Here is a 23,197-nt window from a genome sequence, read left to right as displayed (position 1 = left end):
GGAAATGGAAACAAAGATGAAGATATGTGATTAAGGTCACACAACGAATGAGCCCATGTCTTTAAGCACAACACTATAATGTTGACCTCGTATGTTCTATTCCGGATAGCCTGAAAGAGTATAAGAAGAATAGAGTGCCATGTTTTCTTGTGCATAGACTAGTGTTCTGTCCTCTGCAGAGTGAAACGTCTTTAAGACAGTTCTAACCATTCCAGGAGCTCACTGTTGCTGGTGCAGGCCTTATAAATGTGAGGCTGATGGTCTCCAGAGAGCCTCCTTCCCGGTGAGGCTGATAGGGTCATAGTAGAACAACTCATTTGCTAGAATTCTCGATCAATAGATTGATAGAATTATCAATCTGTTCTTCCCTCCAAATGGCCAAATCCATAATCAAAAGATGATAGAGTCTTATGTAGTGTTCAAAAACCCTCGTTTTTCTCTTCAGAAAATGTGTCTGAGACTGTTATTTCAAGGGATTTTTTTTCAAGATGCCAAAACATCTGTAGCAGACCTTTTTATTTTCCAACACAGGGGAAAACCAACCTTCCCCCCAAAAAACACAAAAAACTACAGACTTAGAAAATCCTAGTTTGAGTCCTTACTTCTGCCTCTAAGTAGCTAAATAAATTTGACTGAGTTACTTCATGTCTTTGAAATTCAGTTTCTTCGACTATGACCTAGAGAGAAAATAACATATCATGGGGTTTTCTAAAAGCTAAATGAAGGGCGCAGTGTTTGAGGATGCTTTGCAAGCTATAAGGTACTTTATCTAACTATAAAGTATGAGATAATTATAACACAAAGGCTAGAACTTGAGATGATTTTCTTCCACATAATCCTTTAAAGTTTTCAAAGCAGTGTGGCTTGATAAATTACAGGTTAACTTACTCTTAATCATAACATTTGCAAAGTTTCCATTTTCTTTTACATAAATGTAGTAGATGTTCAGAAAATGGATGGAAGGATGGATGGATGGTTGGTAGATAGGGGAGAGGGAGGGAGACAGCTTATAAGGGAAAATGGGAGAGCTATACGTGAAGTTTTAATTTTTTTTCTTTTTAATTTCATTTTAAACTTGTTCCTTGGTACAAACCGTGTTCTGTGTATGTGGAGGGGTAGGGATCATTAAATAAGAAGGCTTGCATTGATTCAGTGACTCTGTAAGCTTGTTTTCCTGCTGGTTTTTTTTTTTTTTTTTTCATTCAACAAAAATTTATTGAGCAACTACCATCAGCCGAGCATTGTGCAAGTTTCAGGAAAAATAAGATTGAATGTCTTACTTCTTTGGCCTCCCTATTTCTTCACCTGCTAATTTTGCCCTTTAAATAACTTTCTGCAGAATGCTGAATAAACTGACACTTTACAGTCCCATGAAGGGCCCCAGCAGCGCTGAGGGCTGCGCTTGTCAAAATCTCGTCTTGTGAATTGTTTCCTGATGTGCATGTGCAGCCTGAGTCCTCTCTGGATTGTGCAATGTATTTATTCAGAAAGGAGAAAGCTCCTCCTGCGCCTGGTTGCTTTCTCTGCTTTGGGCCTCTTTTCTCAGGGAAGGCCCCTCTAAGCTCTGTGTGTCTGAAGGAAAAACGAGATGAGATCCACCAGCTCTCAGTTTCCTGTGGCCTCAGAGCAGGCGTCGGCTCTGCCCTGCTGGGGACTGGGCTGGACCCGAAGCAGGGTTAGAGGGCTTCTCCTGAGGGAATTGGACGTGACCTGCCTCTTGCCCGTGTTAGGTAAGCCTGGCCTGAGGTGATCAACATCTCAGAGCTCGAGAGTGTAGGATTTGGGGAGGCATTTTTCTGCCTTCCTGTTTTTAGAAAAGGAGACACTTTACTTGGTTTTTTTGAAGAAGCACCATGTGTTGTATGTCGAGAAGAGCAGAGAAAGGATCCCCATTTGTGACTTCACGTATACATTGTGGATGTGGAGGAATGGCTCAGACTTTGTTGTAGTGTGGCACAATTGGGGCTAAACTCAGCTTTTCTAACTCTCAACCCATGGCTTTTACCAGTGTTCTGTGGTGTGCCGATATTTACAAATGTGTTTCCCTCACATGAGACAATACAACATCAAAAACTGAAGGAGTGTAGAAGGAACATGGGCTTTGGAATCGGACAGAACGACGTCCAGTCCCAACACTTCTATCTGCATCATGTTCTTTGGGCATGTCACTTGAATATTCTGAACCTTTCCTTTTGCATCTGTTGAGGAAGGGAAAAAATGTAGGCATTGTGGAAATTAAATGAGATAATATTTAAAGAGCTCAGCACAGCACTCAGCCTATCTTAGATGTCTGATATATTTGCTAGGAGGGAAGAAAGAATACAGCTGTCTCTTGGGAAATAATTGAGTGGCTGTTGGTGCCAATGATGGTGCTAGTGGTAAGGGGCATTGTGATAGTAGCAATGGAGACATAGCTACCATTAATCAAACTTTTATTTTTTGAAATCTCCTTAGTATCCCAGTGACCATATGATACTGCTGTTGTCTTCATTTTATAGCTGGTCTTCCTGTCTCCAAATTCTACTCTTCTCCCATTACAATGCCCTAGTTAGTCCTCAGATTCCAAGCCTAGATGTACCAACAATGAATCTACTGGAGAAGAAACAAGGAAATAGTTACTATAGACTTATTTTTTTCTCACTTTCCCATTTGAAACCCTGTGAGGTATGCTTTGCCTGTGCTTTATATATGTAGAGTCAGTAAGTATAGGCCATCATCAGGAATTCCCTGAACTTATTTATAGCACTGTGGACCACCAGTGGCTGACCCCTCTTCTGTCAGGGATCTCAGGATCAGTATCTTTAAGACCCTAGTATTTTGAGATCTACAGATAATATCAGCCACCCGGTTATTGGGTTTTTATCTTGGAAAACAACCTAGGAACGAACCTACCTGGATATGAATGCTAACCCTGCTTCTTGTGAGCTATGTGAACGTGGTTAAGTTACCCCTCATTTGTAAGCTTCAGTTTCCTCTTCTTTGAAATGAGGATGATAACAGTACCAGTCACATTCAGTGGTTTTAAGAATAAAATGAGACAGGTATGGAGAGAGTGCGTTAATACTAGCTCAGTTAATACTAGCTCAGATCTAGGGTTTCTTCCTGTGCAAAACCCTTTGTGCCCTGGATGGGGAGCTGTATCACTCTGGGTCCACCTAGAAAAATATAAACTAAGTATTTAAAAAACAGGAAATTTAGTACAGAAAATTGGTGACCCAAATAACAAAGTCGCCAGGACAGGCTACGTCCTTGTGAAGCTAGCCAGTGATCAGCAAAATGGAAGCTGCTACTACCCCAGGCCAGAATGACAAAGGAAGAAGGAGGTTACCAGAGTCCAAAGGTGTCAGCAGATATCAGAGCCATGTGGCCCTGTCAGCAGAGCTGAAGTCATGCAGGAGAAGGAGACACACTGGGGCTCTCTACTTCCTACAGCCTTCAGATCTCCCCGCCGATGTTGAACCGCAGTCTGCAGGATCCCGCAGTGCTGAGCAGAGCAAGGGACCGATGAAAGCCAGTAGGCCCAGGACTCTTATGGGCTCAGTCTCAGACCTCAATCACCCGGTTGCTGGGACCTCATTGCGGTGATAATCACCACAGGAAGTTTGAAAGAGTCTTACCTCCCCCTGCTGCTGGGCCTCTGAACAATGGCCCAGGTTTTTAAGTGGCTGTGCTTAGGAAGGTAGAATTTGGAAAAAGCCTTGGAAAAACCTAGAAAGTTGTTGGAATGTGAGAGCCTCTCATTGGCCCTTGAGATCCTGCTTTCTGGAAAGGCCTGCTTGCTGAGCAGCCAATACTGTCAATATCTGGGGATTTATGGCCTGAGGAGGCACCCCCACCCCCACCTTTCCCCTGGCCAATTCCTGCAGAACAGCGTAGACATACCTTCTGGGGAAACCTCCCTGACCCCTGCTGGTTGAAGTAGGCTGCTCCTGTGGTCTCCACGTTTCCATCCTATCCTGACTCCCCATACTGAACCCCCATACCTTTAGGGTTCTCTTTCCTCTCACCAGACTGGGAACACTCCGAGGACAGGGAGTTGTCTTCCTTATCCTTGCATTCCCACGCATTGGTACTTTTGCCTCCTGCTCTGTACCAGCATCTATGTAGGGGGCTGGGCTTCTCAGCATGTGGATAAGAAAGTGCCAGCTTCCAGAAGCTTTTATTATAGAAGAGGGAGGCAGTGTAGGCTTTTAAAACCACCGGTGTTTAATACCTATTCTTCTGAAGCTGTTTCAAAAAACAGAAAGGGAAGGAAAACTTGTAAACTTGTTCCATGAGGCCATTACCTTGACCAAAATGAGACAAAGACCCCACTAAGAAGGAGAATTATAGATCAATATCCCTGATGAGCACAGATGCCAAAATTCGCACTAAGACACCAGCCAGTAGGATCCAACAGTGCATTAAAAGGATTATTCACCACGACCAAGTGGAATTTTTTCCTGGGCTTCAAGAGTGGTTCAACATCTACAAATCAGTTAATCAATGTGATGCACCACATTAATAAAAAAAAAGACAAGAACCATATGATCTTCTCAGTTCTTGTAGAAAAAGCTTTTGACAAAATACAACATCCTTTCTTGATTAAAACTCTCCACAGTGTAGGCATAGAGGGCACATACCTCAGTATCATAAAAGCCATCTATGAAAAGCCCACAGCAAATATCATTCTCAATGGGGAAAAACTGAGAGCTTTCCCCTGAGGTCAGGAACATGACACGGGTGCCCACTCTCACTACTGTTATTCAGCATAGTACTGGAACTCCTAGCTTCAGCAATCAGACAACAAAAAGAAAGGCATCCGAATTGGCAAAGAAGTCAAACTCTTACTCTTCACAGATAACATGATACTCAGTATGGAATACCCCAAAATACTTCACCCCTGAACTCCAGAACTCATATAAGAATTTAGTAATGTGGGGCACCTGGGTGGCTCAGTGGGTTAAGCCGCTGCCTTCGGCTCAGGTCATGATCTCAGGATCCTGGGATCGAGCCCCACATTGGGCTCTCTGCTTGGCAGGCAGCCTGCTTCCTCCTCTCTCTCTCTGCCTTTCTCTCTGCCTACTTATGATGTCTCTCTGTCAAATAAATAAATAAAATCTTTAAAAAAAAAAGAATTTAGTAATGTGACAGGATATAAAATCAATGCACAGAAATCAGTTGGAATTCTATACAGTAACAATGAGACAGAAGAAAGAAATTAAGGAATCAATTCCATTTACAATAGCATCAAAAACCACTAAGATAACTAGGAATAAATCTAACCAAAGAGCCAAAAGATCTGAACTCTAAAAACTACAGAACACTTAAGAAATTAAGGAAGACACAAAGAAATGGAAAAACATTCCATGCTCATGGTTTGAAAGAATAAATATTATTAAAATGTCTATGCTGCCCAGAGCAATGTACACATTCAGTGCAGTCCCTATCAAAATATCATCGACACTTTTCACAGAGCTGGAACAAATAATCCTAAAATTTTTATGGAATCAGAAAAGACCCTGAATAGCCAGAGGAATGTTAAAAAAAGAAAACCAAACCTGGTAGCATCACAATCCAAGACACTTAAGCTATATTACAAAGCTGTAATTATCAAGACAGTATAGTATTGTCGCAAAAACAGACATGTAGATCACATAGATCACACATAGAATACAGAACCCGGAAATGGACACTTAACCATATGGTCAATGAATCTTCAACAAAGCAGGAAAGAATATCCAATGGAAAAAGTATAGTCTCGTCAATAAATGGTGCACCCAATAAAATTGGAGAGCCCCATGTTGCTGAATGAAACTTGACCATTTCCTTATATACGAAGATAAACTCAAAATGGTTGAAAGACCTAAATGTGAGACAGGAATCCATCAAAATCCTTGAGAACACAGGCAGCAACCTCTCCAACCTCGGTTGCAGCAACTTCTTGATAGACACATCTCCAAAGGCAAGGGAAACAAAAGCAAAAAATGAACTTTTAGGACTTCATCAAGATAAAAAGTTTCTGCACAGCAAAGGAAACAAAAAAACTGAAAGACAACCTATGGAATGGGAGAAGATATTTGGAAATGACATGTCAGATAAAGGGGTAGTGTTCATGATTTACAAAGAACCTAACAAACTTAACACCCAAAAAACAAGTAATCCAGTCGAGAAATGGGCAGAAGACATGAACAGGTATTTCTCCATAGAAGACATCCAAATGGCGAACAGACACATGAAAAAATGCCCCATATCCCTTGGTGTCAGGGAAGTACAAATCAAAACCACAATAAGATACCACCTCACACCGGTCAGAATGGCTAAAATTAATAAGTCAGGAAACAGATGTTGGTGAGGATGTGGAAAAAGGGGAACCCTCTTACACTGCTGGTGGGAATGCCCTGATATAGCCACTCTGGAGAATAGTATGGAGGTTCCTCAAGAAGTTAAAAATAGAGCTACCCTATAACCTGGCAATTGCACTATTAGGTATTTACCCTAAAGATACAAATGTAGTGATCCAAAGGGACATCTGCACCCCAATATTCATAGCAGCAATGTCCACAATAGCCAAACTATGGAAAGAGCCCAGATGTCCATTGACAGATGAGTGGATAAAGAAGGTGTGGTGTATATATACACAATGGAATATTACTCAGCCATCAGAAGAGATGAAATCTTATTTTCATCAACGTGGATGGAACTGGAAGGTATTATGCTGAGCGAAATAAGTAAATCAAATTATCGTATGGTTTCACTCATGTGCAAGTATAAGAAACAGCACAGAGGATCATAGGGGAAGGGAGGGAAAACTGAAACTGAATGGGAAGTCATCAGAGAGGGAGAAGAACCATGAGAGAACTCTTCACTATAGGAAACAAACTGAGAGTTGCTGGAGAGTAGCTGGGAGGGGGATGGGTAATGGGGTGACAGGCATTAAGGAGGACATGTGATATGATGAGCACTGGGTGTTATACGCAACTGATGAATTATTGGACACTATATCTGAGACTAATGATGTGCTATATATTGGCTATATATATATGTGTATACACACACACACACACACACACATATATACACTACTTGAGTTTAAATTAAAAAACCAAAACACTGTCTTGTGTGCTAGGGAAGTTCAAGGGTATGTTTGAATACTGAACGGGGAGACTCCCATCTTTCCTGGAGGACCAGGGAAGCTGCCTGAGGAAGTAACATTTGAGTAAGGAATAAATAAGAGTAGCCTGGCAAAGAGTTTGGGGAATGGCATTTCAGATGGAAGGAAGAACAAGTACAAAGGCCTTGAAGTGGGAAAGACAGCGGAGAGTGGGGTCGAGGCTGGTGCTGGGTGGAGCTGGGGAGGTCACCCAGAGCCCAGTCTCTGCCCTGCCCCAGCACACTGCACCCCTGCCCGTGTTGTAGTGAGGAATGTTGGCATGTTTGCAGCTCCCACTTCCTGACACCTGCTGTATAGTTTCTCCACCGATGGGTGTGGCATTGACAAGACGGAATGGACAGGGTTAATGTAAAAGGAGGTCCTCCACATAAATGTTCAGCATAGTGCCTGGTATTTCCTGATGGCTGCTGCTTTGAATATTCTAATGACAGTGACTAGGATTCCTACAACAAACAGTTAGACGCTGTACATGGACCAGACAAAGCATGGACATCACATGTTTCCTAGGTTCCCCACACCGGCCTACGCAGGAACACTCTCTCAGTGTTTGGCTGTATAAAGGAGTGTTGTTGTATGCTTGTTCTTAGTGTTCTTTTCTCATTATTTATTTTATTATTTTTTTAAAGAGGGGTTTGTTTTGTTTTGCTTTCTCACAGGAGTGATTGGAGCAGATGTGAGAGGGTACGGCCTTGCCTGTGAAGGACAGCCAATGACGTCACGGCTGGCTGTCATCTGTGGAACGTCTTCTTGTCACATGGGGGTGAGTCTGCTGGGTAGAGGGCAGGGCGACCACCAGTGGGTGGGAGCGGGCTGTGGGGGGAGGGGGCAGCCTAAGAGGAGATGTGACTTGCTGACCCCTTTGCCTGTCAGTTCCTTCCCTTCCTGCTGCCCGCCTGCTCTGTGTAGCCAGAAGCCCAGCCCATCTCCCAAAAGCTGTGCTTAAATTTGCTGTATCTTTGTCCAGGGGCCAGATTCTTAAAAAGTGTAGAGGTCTGAGTCTGTCTTTGACATCTCCCTGGTCAGAAAGCTCAGGCGTGAGGGCTGAAATTGGATCCAAGGGTGGCAACACCTTGCTCCCAGGCTGATCTGTCCCTAATGGGTTGCTGAGTCTTCTCTGCAAAGGGGTGTCTGTTTTCCTTGGCCACTGAGCTCTCTCCAAATCAATATAAATCCATCTCCCTGGAAGCACCCTGATGATCTATAGAATTGGGCTGCATGTCATGACTTCAAAAGAACACTGATAAGCAATTTTCACTTTGTTAATTTTTCTCCATGAATTAGTGGAAAGGCATTCTCTAAGATTGCAGTTAAAATTTAGTGCCTGCCCTAAAATTTATATCTCCTTTAAATGCATGAGTCTGAAAGCATTCCATTTCGATAAGTACCCATTTCTACCATATTTTTATTTAAAAGTCATTACTCTGTTAAACTTAGATGGACGACTCCTTGGATTTTTCCCAGATGAGTAAAATAGAGGGAGAGAGGGGGAGGAGGAGGAGGCGGGGGGGGTGGGGTGGGCAAGGATGAGCGTGGACCCAGTCCAGGGCAGAATCTCTGTGACCATGGAGGGAATCAGGTGCCATGTCAAACTATGGTGAGTAGCAATAGGGACCAGTGAGCCTTTTTTACCATTAAATATTCTGGTTGAGTAAGTAGTGATACATTTATGTACTTACTCCTCTCCCTTCTTGTGTCTGGAGCTCTGCTAAACCTTGGGGACATAAGGGTGACAGAAGCCGTCCTATCGATGTGGCATCATCATAGCTGGCATTACCAATACAAGGCCCCAGAATATCCGTGCAGATGGAACCTGGGATCCTGAGCACCTACCATGTGCCAAACAGTGTGCACCATTTCCCATTTCATGGTAGATCCAGCCCTGTTGGTTTCCAATTGTACTTCCTCTGCTTACTAAGTATGGGGCCCCTGGCAAGGCACTTAGGCCTCTGGGGCTCAGATTCCTTCTCTACAAAATGTGGAGCGTCCTTGTACCCGGCTCTTAGTGTTCTGAGTGTGAAATGAGGCTGTGATGCGCTTGCCATGAAGGGAGCGCTCCGTGGTGGTTAGCTCTTGAAGAGATGTGCTGGTGCTGTCGGGCAGAAAGGACGCAGGGACTGACTCTGCCTGGGAAGGGTCACCTTAGGGACACCTTCCTGAGGGGACATTTATGTTGGATTCCAAGGTCATAGATTCCCTTGATCCTGCCCTTTCCCCCCGCCAAAAGAAAGCCCAAAAAATAAAACAAAACAAAAAATGTTTTCCTTTTGTTAGTTTCTATGGACAAGGTCTTAAGTGAAACTTTTTTAATTGAGTTTTTAAAATCCCCTCAGCAGCCCTGTTGTAGGGCCCAGCTGTCCCTGAAGGGAGAGGTCTGCAGAGGCCTCGGGCTACCTCACCCAGGAGGTACCTGGCCGGGCAGCCCACCCTCATCTCCGTGGACATGAGTCTACACCGCCTAGCTTTTCTTCACTGAACCCCAATTGAAACCTATTTAAATCACTCCCATTTTCACAGGGATGCGTCTAATCTGGTTCCTCTTGTGAAATCTGAATTTCAGACATTTTAACTACACTCAGTTCAGACTTCTGAGCAGACGCAAATCCAAACGAAACTGAGGGACTCTGTCATGTCCCCACTCCTCATTCTCCTTGTCTCTTAATGGGATTGGTACTCCCTTTTCCTACAGGATCCATTTTGCCAATTAGGCAGCTAAGGCATAGAAAAATCCAGAAATGTTCCCTGGGTCACAAGCTGTTAAGCTGGAGCAGAGCACTCACACCCAGCACTCAGATCCCACTCAGTGCCTCGCAGTGCTATGCCCCATGGTCACGTCCCTCAAAGAAGTGGAGCCGGCCTGGGCTTCAGAGCTCTCCAGATGCGGGGTGAACCCCTGCTCATGCACTTTTTGAGCTTGTGACCTGAGAGGTGAGCTACTTCTCCAAATCTCACATCCTTCCTCCATCCCATCGGGGCTGGTGTTGCTGGTTAGTGTGAATTGTGCACGTATGTCTCTAGTCTAGAGCAGATACTCAGAAATGGTGGAGATTCTTAGTACACTCTCCTAGTGATATATAAGGCTCACATGAAGCAACTGTTGGGGCTTTAGCGAGTTTGATGGGCAGCTGCAGTTGGTTGCAATGAATTAGGGCCATAAAATGCCGGTTTATTATGGTCGTGTTGTGCTGGAAATAAAGTCCCCACCCCCACCCAGCTTTGTACTTGGGAGTGGGAAGGGACCTTCTGGGCCAATGGGATTAATCATCAGCTTTAATGTTATGTGGCGAGGGCTAGACTGTGGTCATGCCGGCATCAGAAAATGCCTTTGATCTTGCTCAGGTGCCAGGCGCCCAGTGAGCCAGCAACAATAACACCTTTGTGAGGTCTAGGAGAGGTGCAGGTCTAAGGAAACACTCCCAGGGAAACTCAAGGACCCCCTTTGTTGTGGTTCTGGCAAATAAAACCACCAACTGTCAGGAAAAATTCACCAAACAGAATACAGGGACCAGAGGGGACTCTGGGCTTTTCAAAAAGTGGTGTTCAACCTGGTCTAAAGGATTTTGTTTCTTCCTGTCTGTTCACTGATGTTTCTGATTCAGTATGTTGATTGAGTCAAAATTCCCAAGAATATTTTGTGCCTGATCCGGATTGCCTCTTTCTACATATGAATGAATGAACGTCCAAGTAAGCAAATACTAATAAATACTTAGAAGTTCCTCACCTCCTGGTCCCTATTACTTCCAGGAATCTGGAAAAAAAGCTTGAGGTTGAACGTAAGACTTAGACTAATCAGGCCTTTGATATTTTGGAAGATACAGGTGTATCTTCCTTTAGATGATTTAATTAACAAGAGAAAAAGAATGCTTGTTCTTTTTTTTAACTCCATGAAAGCAGAGCTCCTTGCTCAGAGTTAATTACTAGCACATCCCCCAAACCCAACATAATACACAGCAGGGGTTAGCCGGAGGTTGAAAAGTCGTGGGGTCAGATGGAGCTGATCCTTGCCATAGCTCCAACACCCCTTCCCTGGGGTCGTCAAGTCAGGTTGTAACTTGGCAATTTGTGTTGTGGTTAGCATGTCAGATGGGGAGAGGACCCTGGGAAGTGGAAGAAGTATTGAAGAGGTAAGATGTGAACAGAACACTGGCTGTTGAGGGCTGGGAATTATGTGTGCATCTTAAATCACTCAGAACTGCGGTTTTTGCAAGGACTCAGATGAATGTGGGGATGGTGGTCCTCTGTCGATCTCAAGGATGTAGGCTCCTATGTGAGCCCCACCACTTAACTTCTTTTAGGTCAGATACTCCTTCTTCCACTCCCTCAGTGTTCTCATCTGTTCAATGTGGGCGGTAGTATTTACCCATAAAGATGTTTCGAGGATTAAGTGGGGTGATCTTTACAAACAGTTCATCACTACTCCCAGCATAAAAGACCAAATATAGTGCTGTTATTAAAAAATGATTTGTGAAGGCCAGAATGATCCATTTGGTAATAGATTTGAATTAGAGGCATCAGAGCAAACTCATGTTCAGCTTCATCTAGTTTATACATAGATACATATACAAGTATATACAAATATCTGTATATATATATATATATATATATATATGGTATACAAGTATCTGGAGATATCTATAGATGCATGTATATATATCTACACATGTCTATTTGTTAGTAAACATACTTCTATTTCCTAGCTCTGACAGTTGAGAAGAGCTAGAAACTAGGATACCCCAGTAGCTAGTTGTTCCAAGCACACTGATACCTAGATCTTGGTTTCTAATGCATTTCTCCAATAAAAAGAGCTTGGACTTCTTGGAGAAGTGGTTGATTCTAGGACTGGAACAGGAAATGGATGAGCTAAGCCTGGGGCATCTAGTAGTACAAAAAAAGTGAGGAAATGCTCCAAATATATATATATATCTGAAGGTGGTCCCAGTGACCAAGACTGGAACAATGTGGGCAGCAAAATAAAGTGGTATTGGATAATAACCTAAAGTATGACACAAATGTCATGAGTCCATAGTGATATACATAAATGACTAAATGAATAAGAAAGATGTCTCCTGCAGAAGAATTCCAAATAATTTCTGTAGATACTTCCTCATCAATAAGGTGGAATATAATTTCCCACTCCTTAAGGGTGAGCTGCACTTAGTGACTTTCTTTCAAAGCAGACAGTATAAAAAGGAAGGGGGCATATAATTTTACAGTGGAGAGGTCTGACAAATGCTACCTCTACCAGATGGTGAAGGTCAACGTCAATGGTGATAAGCCATGTTGATAATATGTACTATTGATATGATTTAATGAGAATGGCACTTTATCATCTTCCTCAAAACCCATAGCCACAGTGTGATCCTAAGAAAAAATCAGCAAATCCAAGTTGAGGGAATTTCTATGAAACACCTGACCCCTACTCCTCTAAACTGGGGAGGTCATCAAAAAAATAAGGGAAGTCCCAAGAACCATCACCTCCAAGAGGAGCCTAAACAGATGTGACAACTAAATGCAATATGCGGTCCTGGGTCAGGTCCTAGAACAGAAAAAGGACATTAGGTGAAAACTCAGCAAATTTGAATAAAGTAAGGCATTTAGTAATAATATATCAATATTACTCTGTAATTGTGATATTTATACCTTCTGTGGGGTATTAATGGTAGAGGAATCTGGGTGTGGGGTATATGGGGACTCTATATATTTTTATAAGTCTTCTGTAACCTAAAACTGTTCTAAAATTAAAAGTTTATTTTTAAATCATTCATTAAATCATTTACTCATGACAGAAGCATTTTCTTGTACTTGCCTGGCTAAGTGGTAAGGGTGCTGAGATCATTATGATGGACATGGCATGCCCGCCTTCATTGAGAAGGAAACAAGAAGGAGACAACTTCAGTCCAGATGGAGATCGCTATGGTCCATGCATGACTGGAGTGTGGTAGGAATAGGGAGAAGGGCCTGCCCAAAGTCTTGAGTAGATAAGAAAGTTTTCCTATAGGGTATAATGTGTCCCTGATCCCACTGGGACACTTCCTGCCAGCCCAGTTTCAGACCACATGCCCTGTCATCACTCTGCATTTTGTTTTGCTCTTTTGTGTCTATAGCACCATGGAGGTGACTTCTGTGGTCTGGATGGGATATGGTTATGTAAAGGCCCATCAGGAGGGCACCATGGGTGGGCAGAACAGCCACAGGCCTTGAACAGATGACGTTCTGTTCGCAGGTGTCACTGCTAAGAAGAGAGTAGGCACAAGGACCAGTTTCTCTATCTCAGTCTCTTTAGCAGGTGGCGTTGGCAGAGGTCATTGAGAAAGGTGGACAGGGAAGGGGGTCCACCTGGTACAAATAGGACCCCTGTTACGCCTACCGATGAAAGAATTAGAGTTCTCTGCATGAAGGGCCCCACTCCCTCTTCAGTCACCAGCATTCTGAGGAGACTCTCCATGTGGGGCTGACCCAGGACCTCATAACCACATTTATTGAAAATAGATTATAGGCTAGGTATCAGTTTGTCGAGGGAATGGTTGATGTGGTTCAGTGACCAGTACTGAGCTCAGGAAGCTCAGGGCAGTGCTTCTCCTGGCATTTGAGGCTAGGGAAGTTCTACACTGTGCTGGACAGAGGTCATTGAACATCTCTGGCCCAGCCTCAGTCATTATGAGGAGAAAGACAATGGTGTTAGCCGCTACCATCTGTCAGGTACTATAGTGTACCCAGACTGTGCTGGATCCTTTATGTCAGGTAATCAACAGTTCTGTGAGATAGCCGCCATTACTGTCTTCATTTCCTAAGTGAGAAGACTGAGGCAAACGATAGTTCGGTGGGTCATACCATGTTCAAGCCATCTAGGGTACTGACCTCAGAGTCCTCGCTCTTCCTTTTAGTTAAGTAGCTTCTCCCAAAGGTGCAGAGGAGAGGGAGAGCAAGCTCAATGAAAATATGAGCAAATGTTGGTATAGAGCTTTCACCAAAGAAAAGATGTGGATGACAAGCACCTGAGAAGATGCTAACCATCATCACTTGTCACGAGGAAAAGGCAACCCCATACCACAGTGGCGTACACGCTTACCGGAATGGCCAACCTCGGGGTGAGGATTCGGGGACTGTAACTTACATGCTGCTGTTGGGGATGTGAAATGGCACAACCACCTTGGAAAAGAGTTGAGCAGTTTCTGCCAGAGTTAACATACACCCTCCGTGTGATCCAGCCATCCCACTCATGAAAGCTTATGTCCGTTCCTAAACTTGTACAGAGATGCTCACAGCTGCTTTATTTGTGATAGCCACCCCCCCCCCCAACTGGAAACAGCCCAAATGCCTTTCGACAGTAACTATATGAATACGCTGTTGGGATGTCCATTATAAAGCTTTACTACTAGGCAATAAAAGGGAATGAGCTGTTCATATAAGATACGGCATGCATTGATCTCAACATAAGTATGCTGATAACCAAACCCCCCAGAGGTACAGACTTTGTGATGCCATTTATTTAAAATTCTGAGTAATGCAGACTAACATATAATGACAGAAAGCAGATCATTGGTTCCCTGCGGTGGAAGAGCAGGCACAGTGGCAGCCGGGAGGATAGGCAGAACACAAATGGCACAAGGAAACTTTGGGGGTTGGTGGAGATGATTACCTTGATTATGGTAATGTCTTCACTGGTGTATGCGATGTCAAAACTTATCACATTAGACACTTTCAATATATGCAGCTTGGCGCATGCTAATTACACCTCGACAAAGCTTATTGAAAAAAAAAAAAAAAAACAGAAAAGAAGACCAAAAAAATACAAAGTAAAAATTGTAGTTATCTGCAGTCACTTATATAGTGCTTACTGTATTTCAGGCCCTATTCTAAACATATCTATTGAAATTATTTCATCATTGGGACTCCCAGGTGGCTCAGTTGGTTAAGCATTGACTTCAGCTCAGGTCATGATCCCAGGGTCCTGGGATTGAGTTCTGCATCATGCTCCTTGCTCAGTGGGGAGCCTGCTTCTCCTTCTGCTTGCAGCTCTCCTTGCTTCTGCTCCCTCTCTGACAAAGAAATAAATTAAATCGCTAAAGAAAAATTACTTCATCATCATTTAAAAAAACCATACAATCAATGTTAGTTTTCACTTGTTTCCTTCCAGCCCAGCTTAATTCTCCAACTACTCTGACATGGTTTACGATTCTCTTCTTTTGGCCACTAGCACAGACCAGTAGTTACTATTATTTGTGTTTTACTGGTACCAACTTGTATCTCGGTGAAGCAGACTTGCTTAGTGGGCCCGTGTCTCCTGTGCCCCTGTTGGCCATCCTGTCCTGTCAGGAGCTCGGTCGGGCTTATCAGATGCCTGGTGACTGCATGGCTGGATTGCTTCCCACCCACGTGGCCCACCACCCCAGAAGTGTGCAAGTGCTTGGATTTTCCAGAGGCTCTTTTCACTCCTTCCTGACCTAGTGGCATCGACTTTCATCGTCCGTCTCTGCTGAGGGGCCCTGACTGAGTGGAAGAAGCCCCCCACCACGGACCCCCCCGTGTGAGCTGTTGGCATTCTGTTGCCCACTCCACTTTACCAGGGACATCTGGGTGTTCATTTGGCCTCTCTGGGAAGTGAGATTTTCATTGAGTGATGTTATTTAGTGAGTCCTGGGAGACACAGACCAGCCATACTTGCTTTCTCTCCTTTCCCCCACATGACAGCCTTCCAGAGCTTTCCATTCCTAGGCTCTGCCCACCCTCCTTCACACCCTGTACTCTTGGGACTAGAACTGACATTCCCCACTCCTCCCCTCAGCAGCTCACCAGGATGCATTTTTGGCTCAGAGTCCTTCTATAGCCTGCTGTCTGTTCTCTTGGGAAAAGAGAGTTGAGGAGCCCTAGGCTCTGGACTCTGACCAGAGCTGTGCCCCCATCAGACTGTGCCATGTTGTTAGAGCCTTGCTCTTTGGGAGATGGCTGTGGTGTAGCTCTGCAGCTTCCTTACATCAGGGAAGAGGATGATCCCCCAAAGCAGAGTTGTGGCCCGGGCCTCTCTCGCACTCAGGCCAGAGTTAGAGGAGCAAAGGATGCTCCCCATCATTACTTAGAAGGGAATGCAAATTGCAGCCGCCTTGAGATCCACTGCACGCTTTTAGATGGGCCACAGTTGTGGCAAGGATATGGGGACTGAATTCCTCCATGCTCCTGGTGGGGACGTGAACCGGCACAACCACTTTGGAGAAGAGTTTAGCGTTTTCTTACAAAGTCACACCTCCCGTGTGTGTGCCCAGCCATTCCACTCCTATAAAAGCTGGGCAGGGCTGTCTGGTTGCATGTTTCTGGAAGACCAGGAACAACACAAGGTTAGGTGACCCAAGGCCTCTCAGAAGGTCAGAGACAAAAGCTTCCGGTGGTTTTTGTCAACTGGCCTGGGCCTGGCTGTCCACAGAGACAGAAGAATGGTGAGAGAAGCAAGGAAACGCGGCGCCTGGGCAGCTCAGTGGTTAAAGCCTCTCCTTCGGCTCGGGTCGCGGTCCCGGGGTCCTGGGATCGAGCCCCGCATCGGGCGCTCTGCTCAGCAGGGAGCCTGCTTCCTCCTCAGTCTCTGCCTGCCTCTCTGCCTCCTTGTGATCCCTCTCTCTCTGTCAAATAAATAAATAAAAATAAAAAAAAAAAGAAGCAAGGAAACAATAAAATTAGCGGCAGTAAGAGTCACAGCTAATGTGTACTACATGCTTCTGATGGGGTGAGAAATGTAAATTTCTGGTCAAACCTCTCTAAGAACCTTATGCAGTTATCTGAATTACCCTTCCATTTTACAAGTGGATACTGAGGCTCAGAAGGACCAAGTACTCGCCCAAGGAGACAGAGCTAGCAAGTCCTAGAGGTCGGTTTCCAACTCCCCGATTGTGGAGCTGATATTCTCAACTCCTGGCAGAACCATCGTTCTGATTCTAAATATCTCTTGATCAGTTCACATTGGATTTGACCATCAAATGAATCAGGGAAGAACTTGCCATGTGGAATGCTTTAGAAGTGGTACAGACTTGTGTTTATTCTTCTGGAGAAGAGTCCGAGCGCACGTGTGTTTTGTGGGAATGGGGGTGGAATGGTTACAAGGTACATCTTTTCCAGTGCCTGATGAGAAGTGCAAAGTTAGGCTTGGATCAAAGCTAGACCACAGTGCTCTTGTTTTCCCCACTTCCTGGGCTTTCAAATCATTGCCTCTCAAGAGGCCACCAGTCTAATGATAACAATAAAAATAAACAGCATCGCTTGTCACCGTCGTCCCTGGGGAAAAGAGTATTTATGAGTCTTCCCTGTTTCCCTGCTGCTCTGTGGTCAAGTACTTGAAAAGGCAATTTGAAGACAGGCGGCCAACCTCCCAACTCATGAAGATGTTTTTATATTGGTTTGGAAGAGCATGAAATGAAAACCACATTGATTTTTTTGTTCCTCCTTTTCCCATTTACCACTCATCTGCTGTGGGGGTAACTCTGGTAGTGTGGCTGCTGAGGGCGATCTAGCAGTTATGGGAGTATCTGTGCTTCTTCAGAGGCTCAGGGCGGGTGAAAAAGATGCCGAAGACAGCCTTCCTAAAGCCCTCCCCGAGGACCGGGTACTGTGCCACGGTCCTTGACACATTCCTATTCACTTAGTTCTGTGTGCCTTTAGTTCAGAAGTTTTAGTAGTTTGGCCTTGTAGATGTCCTCTTCTTTTTTTCACTCCCTTCTCCCATTCCCCTTGTATGCTCCAAGGGCCTCTTTTTTTCACATGTTAATTAAATTTTCATAAATTCTGTCCTCCAGAGCCATTATAAGTGAGGGACAGTTTCTCTTCTTCCGCTTAAACAGTGTTAGAGTGTGAGGAGCAGGAACAAACATCTAAGAAACCAAAGATCCCAGAATAAGAACCTGTGAGAAGTTTATTGAACAGTGAAGACTGTAAGATTGAGACTGAAAGTCTCTTCCTAATGAATAGTCAGTGGCTCCCTACTGCCAAAAGAAAAATTTATTCAAAAGCAAACTAAATGGGCATTTGACCATGCTGTTAAAAATTTAGGATATATTCAATTAGAAAAAAACAGGAGTCTTAAATCCAGTGGAGGTGAAAGTGACTGCATGCTGTCATATGTATTTAAAAAAAAATTGTTTTAATGAAAGATCATTCACATGTTCTAAAATTCACCCCTACCATGTATCTTTAAAGCCTCTATAGAACTGAGGTTAGTGGTATTTGAGAAGGAGAAAATTTTAGTGTGCATCCTTTTGGTTACACGATAAGATACCAGCATGTAGCCTTTGTTACTTAGGGAGGGGACAGAAAGAGATCTCAAAACAGTAGCTTTCCATTTCCTTGCACTTAGCACAGTCTTTGACATGTGGCTTGGGACCAGTACCTGTTGGATTGATAGATGGACAGAAGGACAGGCAGAAACATACTAGGTAGCCAAATACAGTATACCACATACACATCCAAGTTTATTGAAGACCAGATCATGCCATACCAGTTTGATTTAATTTTTTTTTAATGTATTTAAGGCTATGTGTGAAAGGGAGAACAGCATGTGAACTACCTAGTCTTCTGTATGGCTTTGGTTCTTTCTTTGATCAACAGACTCTTCCCACTTGACACAGAACATTGGTCAATCCAGCAGCCAAACTCCACCTACTTGAGAACTGAGTTTTTCAGTGAATTTTGGCTTGAAACTGGCCAAAAGCAAAAACACAAAACTGATCGAAAAGTATCCACTATATCCAGTTACCAAATTTATGCGTGGGCTTCTCAGCCATTGGTTGTGGCCTTGTGTGGAGCCAGGAAAGCACTGGGTCTTGATTCTGTAGGTGAACGGGACATTTAGCTGGAAGGTGCTGCTTGGCTTAGAGCAGTCGTGGATCCTCCCTGACTTGGGCATCTGTCCTCTTGCCTGCATGTTAAAATTTACTGAAACTTCCTTATGTTTCCATGTAACTCCTTGATGAGAGATTTACTATGGTCTTGGAATATAGGGCTAGTGTTCTCTGGCATTAGGGAAATGGCCTGTGAAAAAGAAGAGAGAACTTGAGACAAATTGGCCAGTTTTATTAATATGTATATTTGTTTTTCTGTGGTTGTGCCAGACACTAGTTTATATGGCCCTGACCACCGTGACAGACCCACAGTGAAGAGGCTCCTCAGTATTAAGTCTGGTGGCTTCACAGTCTTGAGTAAAATCTCTCGGTGTGTCTCCTGAGTCCCAGAATCCTAGCAGGGCATGGGAGGGCTCACGTGATCTGGGCCCTACCCACCTCTAGCTTTATCCCTCACTGTCTCTCACTTCTCTATAGTCTGACAGGCACATTCACACACCCTTATCTGAATTCCACGGGGCCCAAGATGTTTGAGAATAGAGACTTTAAAAGTTAATACTGTGTGTCTGCAGTGTATTACATGACACTGCCATACAGGTCTGGGTCTGCACCCCAATGAACACATTAGTATTTCCACAGTAAAACTTGAGAGGATTCACACCAATTAAAGAGATTCTAAATATCTCTTGATCAGTTCACATTGGATTTGACCATCAAATGAATCAGGGAAGAACTTGCCATGTGGAATGCTTTAGAAGTGGTACAGACTTGTGTTTACTCTTCTGGAGAAGAGTCCGTTTGCTCTCCTTTGACCAGCCTCAGAGCCTGTGCTTTCTCTGCATGAGGGGCTGCATCTCCCTTCTGCGTTGTGAGTGCCATCATCACCAGAATCCTCACCATTGTTATAATTCACATTTACTGAGCATTTTCTGTGTTACTTGATACTCACGGTAAGTTCTGGGGTAGTTCTCATTGAGTTATGATCTCCAGTGTTCAGAAGCATAAACTGAGGTGTGGAAAGGTCACAGAGCAAGGAGTGGAGCTGAGGTTGTACCGAAGCACAGGGACCTCAAGCCCGTGTCCTCGGTCACTGTGCCATCCCTGGTGTGCGTCTTCACCAAAGTCCCAGCTCAGGGGTCTCTCTGAGGCTCTCTTTCCTCCGCCAGCTTTAGTCAGCTGTGCCCCTGCAGACCCTCCTGGCTCTTCCGCGCCGCTGCAGCCCAGTGCTTGCCTTCTGTGTGTCTTCCCCATAAGCCTGAGCTCCTTGAGCAGTTGGGGAAAAGCCTACTTCATGCTCTGTCTCTAGAGAACACCCTAGGTGTTTGACACATAGTTTATAATCAGGCTAACCCCCAGAGATATGCTAACAGCAAGTAATTTGTATCCCCCGTCAAATAGATATGAAACACCAAACCCCAAGTGTAAGGGTGTAAAGTCTTGGATCTGAAAAAGAGAAAGAAATATTCAGAAAGGAAAAGGCTCCTCAGGTTCCTGCCTGGTGTGCAAAGAAGAATTTTTTGGGGACAGCATTTCAAAAATGAGCAAGGAATAGGTTTATACTTAGTAACAGCTAGAATTTATTCCCTGTGGACCTTGTGCTGGGTTCTGTGCTGGTCTAATCCTCACTGTTGTGATATGTAAGGTTAATTGAAGAAAAGAGAAAGATGTAGTAGCTATGTTTTGCATCCTAATAAAAGGTAATACTAATATATTCAGGTTAAACAAAAAGTAAATGTCATTAGAAGGTATTAACCTAAAATGGTCCCCCAGGGTATATTTCTCCATCTAAGAGATGATGGAAATGAGGTTGAAGAGATTGGAGAGCAAGATCATATTAGGGGAAGTGAGATCTGGATAGGCTCCTGACTTTTGTATCTATTCCTTGAAAACGTTAACATGATATCAAGAATGTATCCTGCTAGCCTACCCAGGGCTGGGCCCGGCTTCGAGCTCTGCTTTCAGAAAAATCTGAGAGAACCTAAAACCTGGAAAGAAGCACATAATACATAGTTACTATGTTTAGGAGAAACTGCCTCCTCACTTTTTTGTTTTTCATCTTTTTATTCAAAAATGATTTCAGGGGCACCTAGGTGGCTCAGTAGGTTAAGTGTCTGCCTTTGGCTCGGGTCATGATCTCAGGGTCCTGGGATTGAACCCTGGGGCTCCCTGATGAGTGGGGAGTCTGCTTTTCTCTCTACCCCTACTCCTGCTCTAGCTCTGGCTCGTGAGCTCTCTCTCTCAAATAAATAAAATATTTAGAAAGTGATCTCAGACTTACAGAAAAGTTGCAAAAATAGGGGCGCCTGGGCGGCTCAGTGGGTTAAAGCCTCTGCCTTCGGCTCAGGTCATGATCCCAGGGTCCTGGGATCGAGTCCCGATCATCGGACTCTCTGCATAGGGGGCAGCCTGCTTTCTCCACTCTCTCTGCCTCCCTCTCTGCCTATTCGTGATCTCTGTCTATCAAATAAATAAATAATTTTTTTTTGAAAAAGTTGCAAAAATAGAACAAAGAATTCTGTATACCTTTCACCTAGATTCTTTTAATATTTGCATAAGCATTGTACCCATACTTTTTATGTGTGTATAAATATTTTTTTCTCAATCATTTGAGAGTAGGTTGTAGATATAATGCCCATTTCCTCCTAAATACTTCAGTATCTATTTTATAAAAACAAGAATATTCTCTTATATAGCCTAATACAATTATCCTGTCAGGAAATAAACACAGATAGGATTCTATTACTTAATCTATGGATCTTATTCAAATTACATCACCTGTCCACAAAATGTCCTTTACAGTAAAAGGAAAGAAAAGATTTCTCAGAGCTTGGGTTAGTTAGAAGGTGGGGTAGTTCTGACTGCTTGAGAGAAGCCTTAGGGGTTGGCTTTATTTTCTTATTTATTGACGTTTTTGTAATGATAAAAAGACTTAACTTTTTCTTGGTGCTTTGAAGTTTGTTAAATGCCTAGTGGAATTTGATACTCAGAATAACTGTGTGAGGCCTTCAGAGCAGGGGCTGTTTTCTTTTTTAAACTGAGGCTCAAAGAAACAGTGATTTGTTCCATGTCCCACAGCTAGCAAGTGATAGGGCAGAGACTCAGATACTCTCTGAGGAAGCCCTGAGCCTTCTCCTCTGCGTGCTTAGTGGATTCATCTTTATTTACTCAAATTGAAGGATCAGGCAGCTGGGGGAGACCTGGTTCATTACCAGAAAGTCTCCTGGTTCTGTCAGTAGTCTCCATTGTGACTGGAAATTCTCTGATCTGTAAGCCATTAGCTCTCAGTTCACTTGCATACAAGAGACCTGAGGAACTCCCTAAAAAGGCACTCCCCCAGGTCCCACTCCCACAAAGTCTGATGGAGTAAGTCTGCCTGGGAGGAGTATCTGCAAATCTGTACTTGGAACATATACCCCAGTGCTTGTAAGGGAGGACTTGCAGAAAAACCTCAATCCACTTCTCCCGAGCAGCATTCCAGTATCTTCCTGTGAGCGTTTCCACTGGGCTTCGCACAGCATCTTGTACAGAAGGTAAGCGTGAAGTCGGTGAATGTGAAATGACTGCAAAATGAAGGAAATCAAGTTGGGACAGTCAGTCCCCATCTGTTTGGGACACACTAGGAGGTTCCTTGAATCCCCTTCCTTTCAAATAAGGTCTTGCTCGGTGAGCTGAAGGGCGGAAGGCGTGGGAAGTCAGGACTTAGATTAGTACCTGGTAGAATCTGCCAACAGTTAGAGACTGTGGAATTCTTATTTTCTCCTGAAAAGCAGAATGAAGTGAAACAGACACCCCATTTGCAGGTCTGCAAAGGCAAACACAGAGACCAAAGCACAGACACACCAGAATGCAGCAGGAAACCACAAAGGCCTAAGATCATTCCGTGTAAATAGGAAGTCAGAGTTTACTTTTGAGCCCATAGCGCCAAGCTGAAGCCAAGTGTCTAACCGAGTTCTCTGCCCAGCCCTTCCTAGATCCCTAGCACAGAGGAAAGATGATACCACCTGGGTGAAAGCATTTAAAAATGTTTGTTCTGATCAGGGATTGGAGTAAGCTCATTTTGTCTGTGCTGGTGAATAATTTGGGACACAGGTGCAGTTTGGACTTGAAAGCATTAATTGGTCTCCCTGGTTTTCCCTGCCGTGATATCTGAGACCACCCCCCTGTCTTCTCTACAAAGTAATCTTAATCCACATACATTCATAAGGCTTTTGCCACTGACAGGCAGCTT

At 43.9% G+C, this 23,197-nt stretch overlaps 1 protein-coding gene across 10 annotated transcripts in view; it reads left to right on the top strand.

Moving 5' to 3' along the window:
• FGGY (FGGY carbohydrate kinase domain containing) overlaps positions 1–23,197 on the top strand; it is a 414,785-nt gene that overhangs the window by 235,298 nt on the left and 156,290 nt on the right. For all 10 annotated transcript variants that reach the window (XM_047726124.1, XM_047726127.1, XM_047726128.1 and 7 more), the window contains one exon: positions 7,810–7,913. In XM_047726124.1, the coding sequence (XP_047582080.1) occupies positions 7,810–7,913 (104 nt within the window). The remainder of the gene's footprint in view (positions 1–7,809; positions 7,914–23,197) is intronic.

This window comes from Lutra lutra, chromosome 4 (genome assembly GCF_902655055.1).
Source record: "Lutra lutra chromosome 4, mLutLut1.2, whole genome shotgun sequence".
In the NCBI taxonomy this organism is placed as follows: domain Eukaryota; kingdom Metazoa; phylum Chordata; class Mammalia; order Carnivora; family Mustelidae; genus Lutra; species Lutra lutra.
The sequence above is the reverse complement of the archived record's forward strand: the minus strand, read 5'-3'. Positions and strand labels throughout refer to the sequence as shown.